General features: G+C 41.1%; 1 protein-coding gene across 1 annotated transcript; it reads left to right on the top strand.

The window, feature by feature from the left end:
* Window positions 1-843: 843 nt before the first annotated feature.
* On the top strand, window positions 844-5,999 carry SLITRK4 (SLIT and NTRK like family member 4; the record flags this gene model as incomplete). The annotated part of the gene is made up of 2 exons (XM_082322978.1): window positions 844-1,102; window positions 3,436-5,999. 2 exons carry the CDS (start codon window positions 844-846, stop codon window positions 5,997-5,999), a joined length of 2,823 nt encoding a protein of 940 aa, XP_082179104.1.
* Between the last annotated feature and the right edge of the window lie 6,853 nt (window positions 6,000-12,852).

Here is a 12,852-nt window from a genome sequence, read left to right as displayed (position 1 = left end):
ATTATGGAAGGTAAATAGGAGTTCTTAATTAGCAGAATCTGTTTTGCACAAGCGCATAACATTAGAGGATTTTTTTCATCAGACTGCAGTTGTTACCTAAGGAGAGGAGGAATTTCACCTAACCACAAAGAATGAGATACACAAATAGCTGTGTTGTCTTAAGAACGGGTCGGGTATGTCTCCTCACCGCGATTTTGTTCCATAATTGCAATGCACATTAAATGCAGCAAATGTTACCATCCTGCCCACTCAGTTTCCACCTCTACTTTTGTTTCAAGCGGGGGGAGGGAGATCGTCAGAAAAGATGGGGGGAGTCGTTTCTTTTCTTCCCTTTCCTTCCCCGCTCCGCTTTTCTCAGCCGCGGTGCTAAGCGGCGCGCACCCAGGCGCTGGGCGGGCGAGCGGGGGCGGGATGGCCCCGTCCCGGCTGTGCCCCGGGCTGCACTTGTAGCTGCTGCGCACCGCCCATGGCAGCCCCGCGGCGCCCGGCGCCGCACCGGGGCCCCGCCGCTCTCGCCGCCCCGGGGGGCGCCTCCCGCCCCGCCGCACCCGCCTGAGCTCCGCGGAGGCGCAGCTCGGCATCTCCCCGGGAAAGGTAACGGCGGCGCGGCGCGCCTCCAGGCGTGCGGGAGAGGCTTTCGCGGTTGCGATGCGCTGGGATTGCTCCCCCGGAGCGGCGCCTCCTTCCCCTCCAAAGCAGCTCCCGTGCGCTTGGTGCGTGCGTGCATATGTGTGTGCGAGTGTGCGTGTGGCGAAGGGGAGGGGGCTCTCTCTGCGTGCAAGGGGTGGGCGAGAGCAGTGCGATGGGAGCGGGTGCCCGTCTGCAGAGGGATCCTCTCCCCGCATGTGTACGGGGGACCGCGGTGTCGGGGCAGGGCTCAGCGAGACGGTTGCTGCATGCGGCGGAGCCCGCCGGGGTACTGCAGCGCCGGGGTTCGCCTCGCTCCGCGCCTCGGCGGCCAGCGCGGCCAGGGGTGCTCGCCCGGGCGGGCGCCCGGCTGCCCCCGCCGCTCAGTGCGTGCGTGGAGCTGCCGGAGGGGAGACCTCGCAGGGAGAGCGGTGGAGCGCAGCGGAGCGGGGCCGCGGCGACCCCGGCCGCCGAGGTAGGGAAGGTGCCGAGCTCGCCGCGGAGCGCCGCCGGGAGCATCGCTGGGGGCGGCCGGCCGCCCCGCCGGGCGTGTGAGTGCGGGCGGGGATGGGGGGGCATGACGGGGCTGCGTTTACGTTGGCGTTTTAATTGCTTTTAATCATTCCGAAGGTTTTGTTTTCATTCCTATAATAATTACTGCTGTTATTTTAAAGGGGCGGGGGGGGGGGGGGGGGGGGGAGGAGAGAGGCGAGACGACAGTGGCTTCCTGCCGGAGCCTCTCTGCCATCGCTCTCGCCTCTCCCCGCCAGCCGGCCGCCTCCCGGAGCCCCGGGCCAGCGGCACCGGGCGCAGCGCTGCCCGCTCCGATCCTTTGCGGGCGGCCCGGATAAGCTGGTGGAGGTGTGGGAGGGACTGGGGGGGCAGGATCTGTGCAGTGGGGCCGGGGGAAGGGGGTGTGTGAATGTGCTGCGGGCTGGACTTTGCAAAGGTGCCGAAGGAGGGTGGGGAGCATTTGGCGGCAGGGACCGCGGTTGTGGCTTGTTGCAAAGGGAGAGTGGAAGGCATGCTGGACTGCATCGCCGCGCTGTGCCCATTCCCAGCCGGCATGTGCGTGCGGTGTGTGTGCGCCCGTGTCCCTCCTGCCTTCCCCCGCCGGGAGGCAGAGGGCGACGGGGCGCCCACGACAGAGGGGAGCCGGCACCAGCCGAGCCGGTTGCGGCAAAAAATTGCGGTAGTGCCTGCATTCCTGGCCGGGCTCGCCGACCCGCCGCCAGCTCCGCACAGCGCCCGCAGTGTGCCCGCTCGGCACCGGCCGGGGCCCCGGAGCTGAGGAAGAAGAGGGGACTCGAGCGTGGGCGAGGCAGGGATACGGGGGGACGGCGGCTGGGAGGGGGGGGGGAGATGGAGTGGGGGGGGTGCGGGGGCATCGGGCTGCCCCTGTGGGCTCGCCGCGGCCAGGGTCGGGAGCCTGCGGGGATCAGCAGCGGCTGCTCCTCTCCTTCTTCTCCCCGTGGCCCCTCTCCACGGCCTCCTTGACCCCTTCAGCCATCCCTTCCCCTCTTCCTTCCCTGCCTCCGCTCAGCTTTCCCTCTCCCTCTTGTCCTTCTGTCCTACCTTCCTTCCTCCCTCATCCCTCCTCTGCCCTCCATTCCAGGTCCCCTGGCACATCTTCCCCTCCTTGCGGCTCCCTCCAGCCCGATTCTCCTCCCTCCAGCTGGCTCCTGCTTTCTTCACTTCCATCCTGGCTCCCTCTTGCCAACTCAGTGGCTTCCCACAGCAGGAAATGAAAGGGACAAGTTGGGAAATGGGGGGAATGGGGAAGGTGGGACGAACAATGTATTGGTTATTGACTGATTTGTTTAAAAAAAAAAAAAAAAAAGCTACCTTCTAAGTCAGAGGAAATGCTGTGGCTCCAGTTCTTCTGCGTAAAAAATGGCAGCTCAGCTGGCCTGACTGTATGTGAAGGGTTCTTGAAAGCCACCTCTGTATCAGTGCAGGGATAAGAGTAATTTACATAATGTTTTACAAAAAAAAAAGTTCTTCTCAGGTTTCAGTAGTGTCAGGCTGGTGAATTGTGACTTTGTTTTGCAAGTCAGGGTATTGTTACTCCTGGGGATGGGGCTGTATGCCTCTGCATGCTTCTTCCATATCCGTGTGCTTCCATTGGTCACCCAGAGCTGATCTTCTTGTTTTGCGGATAGTTCATTGTATTTCTGCAATCAGTTTACCACCTATTTATTTAAACTAGGTATAATAAGTGACAGAAACAATGTGTGTGCATGCCTATGTATCCCGTCAGTGAATCTCACTATTACCGTAGTGGTAATCTGTATGTGTTGATGCTATAGATACATATATTGAGCATTGACATTGCTTTTTGTGTCTGCATCTTCATCCTTTCTATATTGTGCTATCCCAGCCCAGATGTTTGGGCATGCATAACATCAGCATTTGTGTTTAATATCCCTGAAATGCATGGCAACATATGAGCAGTGCAGGATTGAGGACAGTAAATATGCATAAAATTGGAATCTCCTTTGGTTATTTTACTTTGTTAGTTATGCATGTTTGGCATGTACAAGAGAGAGAAATATATTTGACAGACCTCAGAGTTATTTGTGTTTATCTACAGAGATTTACATTCTGTATTTGAAATCATTCTAGCTCCCGTGTATTTGTTTGGTTGTTAAAATCTTTCATTTTATTTTAAATTCGGTGCTTGTAGTTTATCTATAATCCTTGGCAGGTACAGTAGCTCAGTGGAATACAATTTTTAACCCAAATGACATTTTAGAACAATGACAACTGAAAAATGTTTTCTTTTTTCTTTTCTTCTTTCTTCTTTAGATTCTTTATCTTTGTTCAGGAGCCTAAGGTTTCTTGCTCATCACAAGAAGATGTTTCTGTGGCTCTTTCTGGTTCTGTCATCTCCAGTTTCTTCTACAACTGCAGATGCTGATATATCTGTGGAAATTTGCAATGTTTGCTCCTGTGTGTCAGTTGAGAATGTACTCTATGTCAACTGTGAGAAGGTTGCACTCTACAGACCAAATCAGCTTAAACCACCATGGTCTAATTTTTACCACCTCAACTTTCAAAACAACCTGCTAATTATTCTATATCCAAATACCTTTCTTAATTTTACACATGCAGTGTCCTTGCAACTGGGTAATAATAAATTACAGAACATTGAGGGAGGGGCCTTTATGGGTCTTAGTGCATTAAAACAGTTGCACTTGAACAACAATGAATTAAAGATTCTCCGAGCTGACACTTTCCTTGGCATAGAGAACTTGGAGTATCTCCAAGCTGACTACAATTTAATCAAGTTTATTGAACGGGGAGCCTTCAATAAGCTTCACAAGCTGAAAGTCCTGATCCTTAATGACAATCTGATTTCATTCCTTCCCGATAACATTTTTCGATTTGCTTCTCTAACCCATCTGGATATACGAGGGAATCGAATACAGAAGCTTCCATACATTGGAGTTCTGGAACACATTGGGCGAATTGTTGAATTGCAACTGGAAGACAACCCCTGGAATTGTACTTGTGATTTGTTGCCTTTGAAAGCATGGCTGGAGAACATGCCCTATAACATCTACATTGGAGAAGCTATCTGTGAAACACCCAGTGACTTGTATGGGAGGCTACTGAAAGAAACCAACAAGCAAGAGCTGTGCTCCATGGGGACAGGGAGTGATTTTGATGTGCGCATTCTGCCTCCCTCGCAGCTGGAGCCCAGTTACAGCACACCGAATGGCCACACCACTCAAACGTCAGTGCACAGATTAGTCACAAAGCCGCCAAAGACTACAAATCCTTCGAAGATCTCGGGGATAGTAGCAGGCAAAGCACTATCTAATCGCAATCTCAGTCAAATTGTATCTTACCAGACCAGGGTGCCTCCTTTAACTCCTTGTCCAGTCCCCTGTGTTTGCAAAACGCATCCTTCGGACTTGGGATTAAGTGTAAATTGCCAAGAAAGAAATATAGAGTCAATGGCCGAACTCGTACCAAAACCTTTAAATGCCAAGAAACTGCATGTAAATGGCAATTATATTAAGGATGTGGACACTACAGATTTCATTGAGTTTGAGGGGCTGGATTTGCTACATTTAGGTAGCAATCATATTTCAGTGATCAAAGGAGAAGTTTTCCGCAACCTTACAAATTTACGGAGATTGTATCTCAATGGCAATCAGATAGAGCGTCTGAGCCCAGAAATGTTTGCTGGCCTCCACAACTTGCAATATCTGTATTTGGAATACAATGTTATCAAAGAAATCCTAGCAGGCACCTTTGACTTAATGCCAAATTTGCAGTTGCTCTACCTGAACAACAATCTTCTACGAAGCTTGCCAGCGTATGTTTTTGCTGGTGCACCACTTGCTAGGTTGAATCTGAGGAACAACCATTTCATGTATTTACCTGTAAGTGGCGTTCTTGATCAGCTAAAATCTCTTACACAGATTGATTTGGAAGGTAATCCATGGGACTGCACTTGTGATTTAGTTGCTTTAAAACTGTGGCTTGAAAAGCTAAATGATGGTATTGTGGTGAAGGAATTGAAATGTGAAACACCTGTACAGTTTGCTAACATTGAACTTAAGTCTCTGAAAAATGAGATCCTCTGTCCTAAACTTTTAAACAAGCCATCTGCTCTGTTCACTAGTCCTATGCCGGCTGTTACTTTTACAACACCACTGGGACCAGTTCGGAGTCCTCCTGGTGGCCCAGTTCCATTGTCCATCCTAATCTTAAGCATATTAGTTGTGCTTATTTTAACAGTGTTTGTTGCTTTTTGTCTTCTTGTTTTTGTGCTTCGGCGCAACAAAAAACCAACTGTAAAGCATGAAGGGATTGGAAATCAAGAATGCAGTTCTATGCAACTGCAGCTAAGAAAGCACGATCACAAGTCAAACAAAAAAGACGGACTAGGTGCAGAGGCCTTCATTCCTCAAACCATTGAGCAGATGAGCAAAAGTCATACCTGTGGCTTAAAAGAGTCTGAAACAGGCTTCACGTTTGCTGACCCACCAGGGCAAAAAGTCATTCTGAGAAATATTAATGACAAGGAGAAAGATTTATTGCATGTGGATACCAGAAAAAGACTTAGCACAATCGATGAACTGGATGAGTTATTCCCTGGGAGGGATTCCAATGTATTTATTCAAAATTTTCTGGAAAGTAAAAAAGAATACAACAGCATAGGTGTCAGTGGCTTTGAAATACGTTATCCAGAGAAACAACAAGACAAAAAACCCAAGAAATCTCTAATAGGTGGTAATCATAGTAAAATTGTAGTGGAACAAAGAAAAAGTGAATATTTTGAACTAAAAGCTAAACTTCAAGGTTCACCTGACTACCTACAAGTCCTTGAAGAACAAACAGCTTTGAATAAAATATAGGTCATGCAATCTTATTGCCTACAGAGGACATTTATTTAATGATGAAAGTGCCTTTTGTTGACTTTTAACTTCCAAATACTATATTATATTGATAGGCATAGAGGCAGGTGTATCCAAGGGTGTCTGATTAACTGTAGCTGCATATGATTTATCAAGTAGAGGAGAATTTCCTTAATAGATTTTACTACATAAAGCTCATGCCCTGTGGAATCCTGTAGGGATACTGCAAACTCTATTGCCAAAGGGATGCTTTATACAAATTACACTGAATTTAACCTCAAGAGGCATATATGTTTTGTACCTTAAATGCAAAACCATCGTCTCCTTGTGATTTGTTAGAACAAACACAAGAAACCTGGTACTGGTATTTGTACCTCAGCTGGGTCGTTCATCCTGCACGTGGATTTAAGTTGGTGGAACTGGAGTAATCCTTTGATTTGTGGTGTTGTAATGGCACTGTTTAAAGATTATCTGAAAAGTAACAAGCATGCAAAGAGAGAACATTCGATAGTATGTGTAAATTGGTTACATTTATGGCCTGCATCTTGAAACCACTGGAATTATAATGTTAAATTGTGCAAATATTTGTTTAAAATATACCATGCATTACATACCTATGAAATAAATTTGACCACTTGAAGGATACATGTCTATACATAAAATTAAAAAAAAAAAAAGAAAGAAAATAGTTCAAACTGACTTCTGCAGTATTTGTGGCATCTGAAGAAAATATTTGATGTTTATGCAGAATCTGTTGTAAGACTCATCTCCAATTAAAACTAGAGTTCCTTCTCAGTTACGTGAAACACTTGCAACCCCAACAGGTTGTCCAAAATTGTCAAATTGCTTACTGTGTGAGCGTAGCAGAAATTATTTTTGTAATATAATTCATATTTATGAAATACTTTGTATACTAAATAGGAAAAATATGTACTCCTTAATATGTATTTAATATGCCTGACTTGTTTTCCTGATCACAATGCATTAATCATTCAGTATAAATAAAAACAGAACAATATACCAAACGGAAACTGGGGATGTAATATATAGAATCATCCAGAATTAAGTGATCGGATATAATAATAATAAAATTGTTCTGTAATATTCTTGTGAAATTAGCATATTATCTTATTTCAGATTTGTTACCAATGGTGCATTTTAAAATAGATTCATTAGTTTTTTAGTATTGTGTCTCAGGCAATTATTTGCCATCAGTTGTCTTGCTTTTCAGGGCTCTACAGCTTAATCTGAATAGTTTTCACTACAAGTATTTACAGGAATTCATGGTAAGGGTAATATTTTAATTGTATATGCATAAGTTTTTTGTTCTTATTATCTGTCTGTCAGTCAGAAAAAACTGATCAGAACAGTGAACAATATGGCAAATCATGTCTATTTTAAAACCACAGTGTAAAATTAATATAGTGGTATCAGTTCAGAGTATTGTGTAGCTTGTATCTAGAGAGTAAAAACTTGCCTTTGTGAAAGCTGAATCTGAATAGCTAGGAAAAAAAAGTAGAGAGTGGAAAATCCCCACTGTATCTCACTGGTAGATGGCACCTTGAGATGAAAATGGAGATATATTGGTAAAGCATCACACAGCAAATCTATACTATGAGATTAACAGTCCTTTGACTTGAAAAGGAATTTTTTCATTCATTTCAATGAGCTTTGTATAAGACCCTCTATGTCCTTTGCTTCCAGAACCTCCCCCCTACCTTTTATAATCAATACGTAAATCAATTAAGATTAGTAGGATATAAACATGAATGCTTTTCATGAATTTGAAACTAGCAAATATTACAGCAAGACCCAATAATAATACTATGGAGAAGGCTGTGTCAGCTATTTCCATTATAAACTTCCAATTTCAGGGCTTTATGAGACTGCTGTGAAATTTTTATTCTGGAATGATACTTGGCAAACAGCCTGCAGTATATTTTTAACGAAGTTTACAATAAAAAAAAAAAGGCACTGTTTCTTTCTTTAAGAGAAACAAAACAACATTTTTCTACTTTCAGACATTTGTTTATATTCTTGTAACTTAGAAAGAGGCTTGTTTTATTATTTTTCTCCATACTACAAAGTATATGCATAACTTCAGATAATATTATAACAGATGATAGATTAATGGCTGAGTTTCTTTCAAAAAGCTGCTGCTATCCATGCACAATAATTGACTTCATTCAGGGTGTCATAGAGATTTTCAGGACATGGATACTATGCATATATGTGTTTCTAGCATAAAAAGTTCTTGGTTGCCCAATGATGCAATAAATGTCCAAGGCTTGAGTAAGAACATTTGAGCTTATTGTGTCAAGTGTCTGTGGATTAAGGAGTGTTAAAGATGACATGATAGACTATAATGGCTCCATCAGTAGGCTAAGAAGAATGGGTCACTGTGCCTACTCTGCGCAGTGCTGCATGGCTTTGAGGAGGTGTCAAGATTCACTGGGATTTGCCAAAGCATAAGACTTCTGACACACTTCAGTGCATTGTCAGAGACTGTCATGTCCATACCCTTCTCTCGAGAGGCATGCATTAAAAATATTAAAAATAGCAAATAAGCTAATGTTTTTAAGTGACATTAAAACTGATGTGCTTATGACTCATGTTGCCCTGAGTTGAAAGAGCAATGATAAATGAACATATCTTCCTCAACTAAAAATTGAGGTTTTGTTTTGTTTTGTGTTGTGGGTTTTTTTTGTTTTTTTTTTTTTTGTGGTGAGGTCTTCTATTCGCTGATCAAAAGAGGAAGAACTGAATTGTTATGCTGTACCATTACACTGGGCCAGATTTTCCTGCTCATTGAGGTCGCAATCCAGTAAAGCGTTTAAGCTCAACCTAAATCATGGGCAGAGGTACTATTCATGAACTAATAATTGAACACCTGCCCAAGTGTGGGGCTTAGATAGAGTTTTGTCATTGACTTAAAAAAGAGCCATCTCAGAAACATTGTGTATAATACATAGAGACCAGTGACTCTTTTGGGATTATGCAGTTGAGCGTTGATTCACCAGCATCAATAAAGGTTGCACAATCTGGACCTTCCTGTAGAAATTGTTCCTAAGTGTTTTACGTATATGGTGCAATATGTAGGCATAATAGTGTGAGTGAAGAATGCAGAAGTTGGCAAAACACTATATTTCTGTGAAATTGTTACTTTGAATGACAACCTTAATGTCAGTTTATTTCCTCCATGTTTTGAATCAGTGTATGTGTCTGCACAGCAGTTTTAGTGTAATGTCCATTCAAATCTATAGTCAGTCTATCTGGGAAGGTGACTCTTCGGATGTGGCTTAACAGATCTATCTGTTCATTATATTGGTTTGAGTGGCCATGCTTGTAAAATGGCTGTTAAGACCCATAGACATATAAACTAAATCAGTGAAGGTGTTAACATAATCTGTTGTTTTCATTGTATTATAAAGAAGTTTCCATTTTTAAATAAAATCAATAAAGTGTAATCGTTTCCTTGAAAAAGAAAAAATTTGTGCAATTTTATCAGAAAGGAACCATGGTGCAAGAACACAAGCCCATTAGATGATTTACATTTTGCATTTAGTGTTCAAGATCGACAATAATATAGAAATCAAGTATAAAAATCTTTTTTTTTAAATGATTTTTTTTAAAAAGCCATAATGATGATATAACTTATAAAAGGCATGGCCTTGTGAATAATGTTAACAAATGTTTCAGAATCAAAAAAACATATCCAGAACTTGATAGTGGTATAATATCTATAATATCTTTTGCATGATTTGTACATTGAATTTGTATGAAATGAGCGAATGAGCACAGTGAGGTTTTTTTTTTTTTTTTTGGTTGCATCCAAAGAGTTGGGAAGGAAATATAACAAGAATGTATTTATAATCACTCTATTTTGAAATAAAGTAAAGAAAACAAAATGTATTGGTTTTACCCTGGTTCAATCATTACTATTCTAGGTTAGTTTATAATTAAGATAGTTACTTATAACATTCAGTCCAATGTAAAACACAGAAAGCTATTGTTCATGAATTTTGTTTGCCTTCAGCAACATCAAAATATTAGCCAGAATTGACTTAAAAATTTGTATGAGATATTAATAAAATTGTTTGGTACTATTGTATTTCTGAAACTAGACTTTGTTAAGTGCCTGTAATATTCTCTTTTGGATCATTTGTATATGGATGAAAGAGAATCTATAAAGTAGTTAAACAATAATGTTTTCTAATCACCTTGACAACTTGTTATTATTTTTTATAAAATTTTTTCCCACCTTCTGTTGTCTAACAAAATCCTCCTTGCCTCTGTTATACAACTAGTCCCTCCAAAGTCAGTGAATTTTTTTTGCATTAGTAACACAAGCAGAATTTGTGTTTTAGTGGATTCTGAGATCTTCAACACAGAAGTGCTTAGAAGAACAATCACGTAATGCTAGGGGCATTTATCTTGATTCTGCTCCCTTCTTATTAATAATTTTGAATAAGATAATTTTTCAGAGGAAAGAAAAGTTAGTTTATCTTTAGCAAAAACAAAAATTTCATAGATAACAAAATAATCATATATATAAAAAAATCCATATATCATTTCAATTGGTTAGGTTAGTTTTAGAAGTGAAAGGTGAAAAGATGTCTTTAGGTAGCTTAACTTCCAAATTTAGATTTTGTAGTAAAAATGTTTTACAAAGCCTCATACAAATCTTCATGGGAGGGGAGAAGAGCAGGAATAGAACTACGTCTAGATTAAACATTCCCTGTTGTGTAGGATTTAACATGCATTATAATGGTGGTGAATGAGAATCAGAATGTGATATAGACTGGAAAATCATGACTTGATGTGGATTTTTTTCACTGCCAGTTGCAGTGTAACATTAGAAGCAAACCCACATCATTAATTGAAAAAGGCCTATGTATATACTCCATAGAATTTCTTTCTAAAGAAAAACTTGAAAATCAGGAATAAGTATTCATGTTTTGAAAATAATATGCATGCACTGATTTCCTGAATGTAGGGGAACTTGGCAGTTTTCTGTTAATATGTTTTTCCATTATTCAGTCTTTATTTCTAATTGCAATTAATCTATCTTTATATATTCTGATTGATACTGTGTTGAAAAATAAAAATAGGAATGTTAACGCTCAGGGACAAACTAATCTCAGAAATTTACCAATGTAAATACAGACTAACTCAACAGACTTCAGTGGAATCAAATCAGCCTTACCCTAGTGAACACAAAAGCAGAAATTTACCATATTAGGTCAGGAGCTGATCTATCTGTCATTGAAATGAAAAATAAGCTAAGTAATTTTTTACTTGAAATAAAATATAATCTTGCTTTTTGCTCTATTGATTTGTGTGGTAAACCTGTTACTACTTTCAAATAACCATAGGGCAAAATATAGAGTAGGTGCCGTCTGTGTCCGTTTGATGTCAGTGGAACTCTACAGTGATTCAAGAGCTGTGGGCATCCTGTAGTACTATGGATACAAAACTCTTTAAATTTGCTGGTTTAATACACAGACATGGGATATAAATCACATAAAATAAAAATGCTATGTTAACAATACAATTTATTTTCTCCCTATAATGGAACAAAGTTACCCTGCTCTTCTTTCTCATTAAGTAGAGACTTTATTGTAAGTATCTTTATTTTACTGTTAATTTTATTCATGTTCATTAGTAATACTTGAGATTATTTATTTATTGTCTGAAAACAGTACATTTTGAGCAGTCTGTTATTTTTAAAATACCAGTCATTAGTAACAGACTGATGCTGTATTATATTGATTTTTCATTCTCTTGCTGGGAATTTTTGTACTCATTTAAAACTAAATAATTTCTTAAAAGCACAAATAACAATCAGGTAAGAAAAAGAGACCTAGCTAGTACTAAATCTGAATTTTTTGTATGTATGTGTGTAAATGAATGTGTGTGTGTATATATATACACACATCTATGCATGTGTACGCGAAGGCTTAAAATACTGTAAATCAACTCTAATGATTACACAAGTGTTACATCATTGTCCCTTTGGTCTTTGTTTAACCAGAAAACAAAAGGTGATCTCCATATGGTTTAGTAGTCATTTTGCATATGTACAATAACAAAGACTTCTTCCTCAGTTTCCTTCATCCACAAGCATTTCATTTCTTGATTTAATTTCATGTAATTTCCTAGAAATGCATGAACTATGACCTTCCAGGGCATCTTTCCACTTCATGCTCTCACTTCACCTTCAGCGTGCCCAGCCCCTTACAGCTGAATGTCCGTCTGGACATTGGTTAATAGCAGTTTCCAAAAAGGCAAAGGAATAGGATTTGTCAATTTGCAAAAACCAGCTAAAATCAGGCTGGTTTCTGAGTCGTGTTGGATGTACGATTCGAAACAGAGAGGAGCAGGAAATGGTTTAAGCTTCCGTTAGGAAGCTTCATGCTGGGCTTTTGAAGCTGGACAATCATTGCTTTTCATGACTGTAAGGTGTACAGTGTAAAGTAAATATGATTCAGTCAACTGAATCCTGACAGTCAGACTGTAGGCTAAATCCTGCAGACATCCACACCCACTTACCCAAGCTAGGTTTTGGTGTCACTATTCACTGAAGAGTCTTGGACAAATTATTTAGGTTAGACCCGATGTGATACATGCTTTTTAACAAGCCTTTTAACTGAAATGTGCATACATTTGTGTGTACATTGGATGCTGTTTGGGTATGTAGGTTAGTCCATATCTAATGTTTGTTGAGCACTTTCTTTGATAGAGTCTCTCTTCATGAGATACATTAGTGCTCACATCTAAATATGAGCCGCTGCACAGTAAATCATCTCAATGAGCAGGGTCACAAAAGGCAGAGTGTTTTGACAGATTTTGA

The sequence above is a fragment of the Platalea leucorodia genome, assembly GCF_965183815.1.
Source record: "Platalea leucorodia genome assembly, chromosome: 10".
NCBI classification, from domain to species: domain Eukaryota; kingdom Metazoa; phylum Chordata; class Aves; order Pelecaniformes; family Threskiornithidae; genus Platalea; species Platalea leucorodia.
Note: the sequence above shows the minus strand (reverse complement) of the source record. Positions and strands in the feature narration are given on the sequence as shown.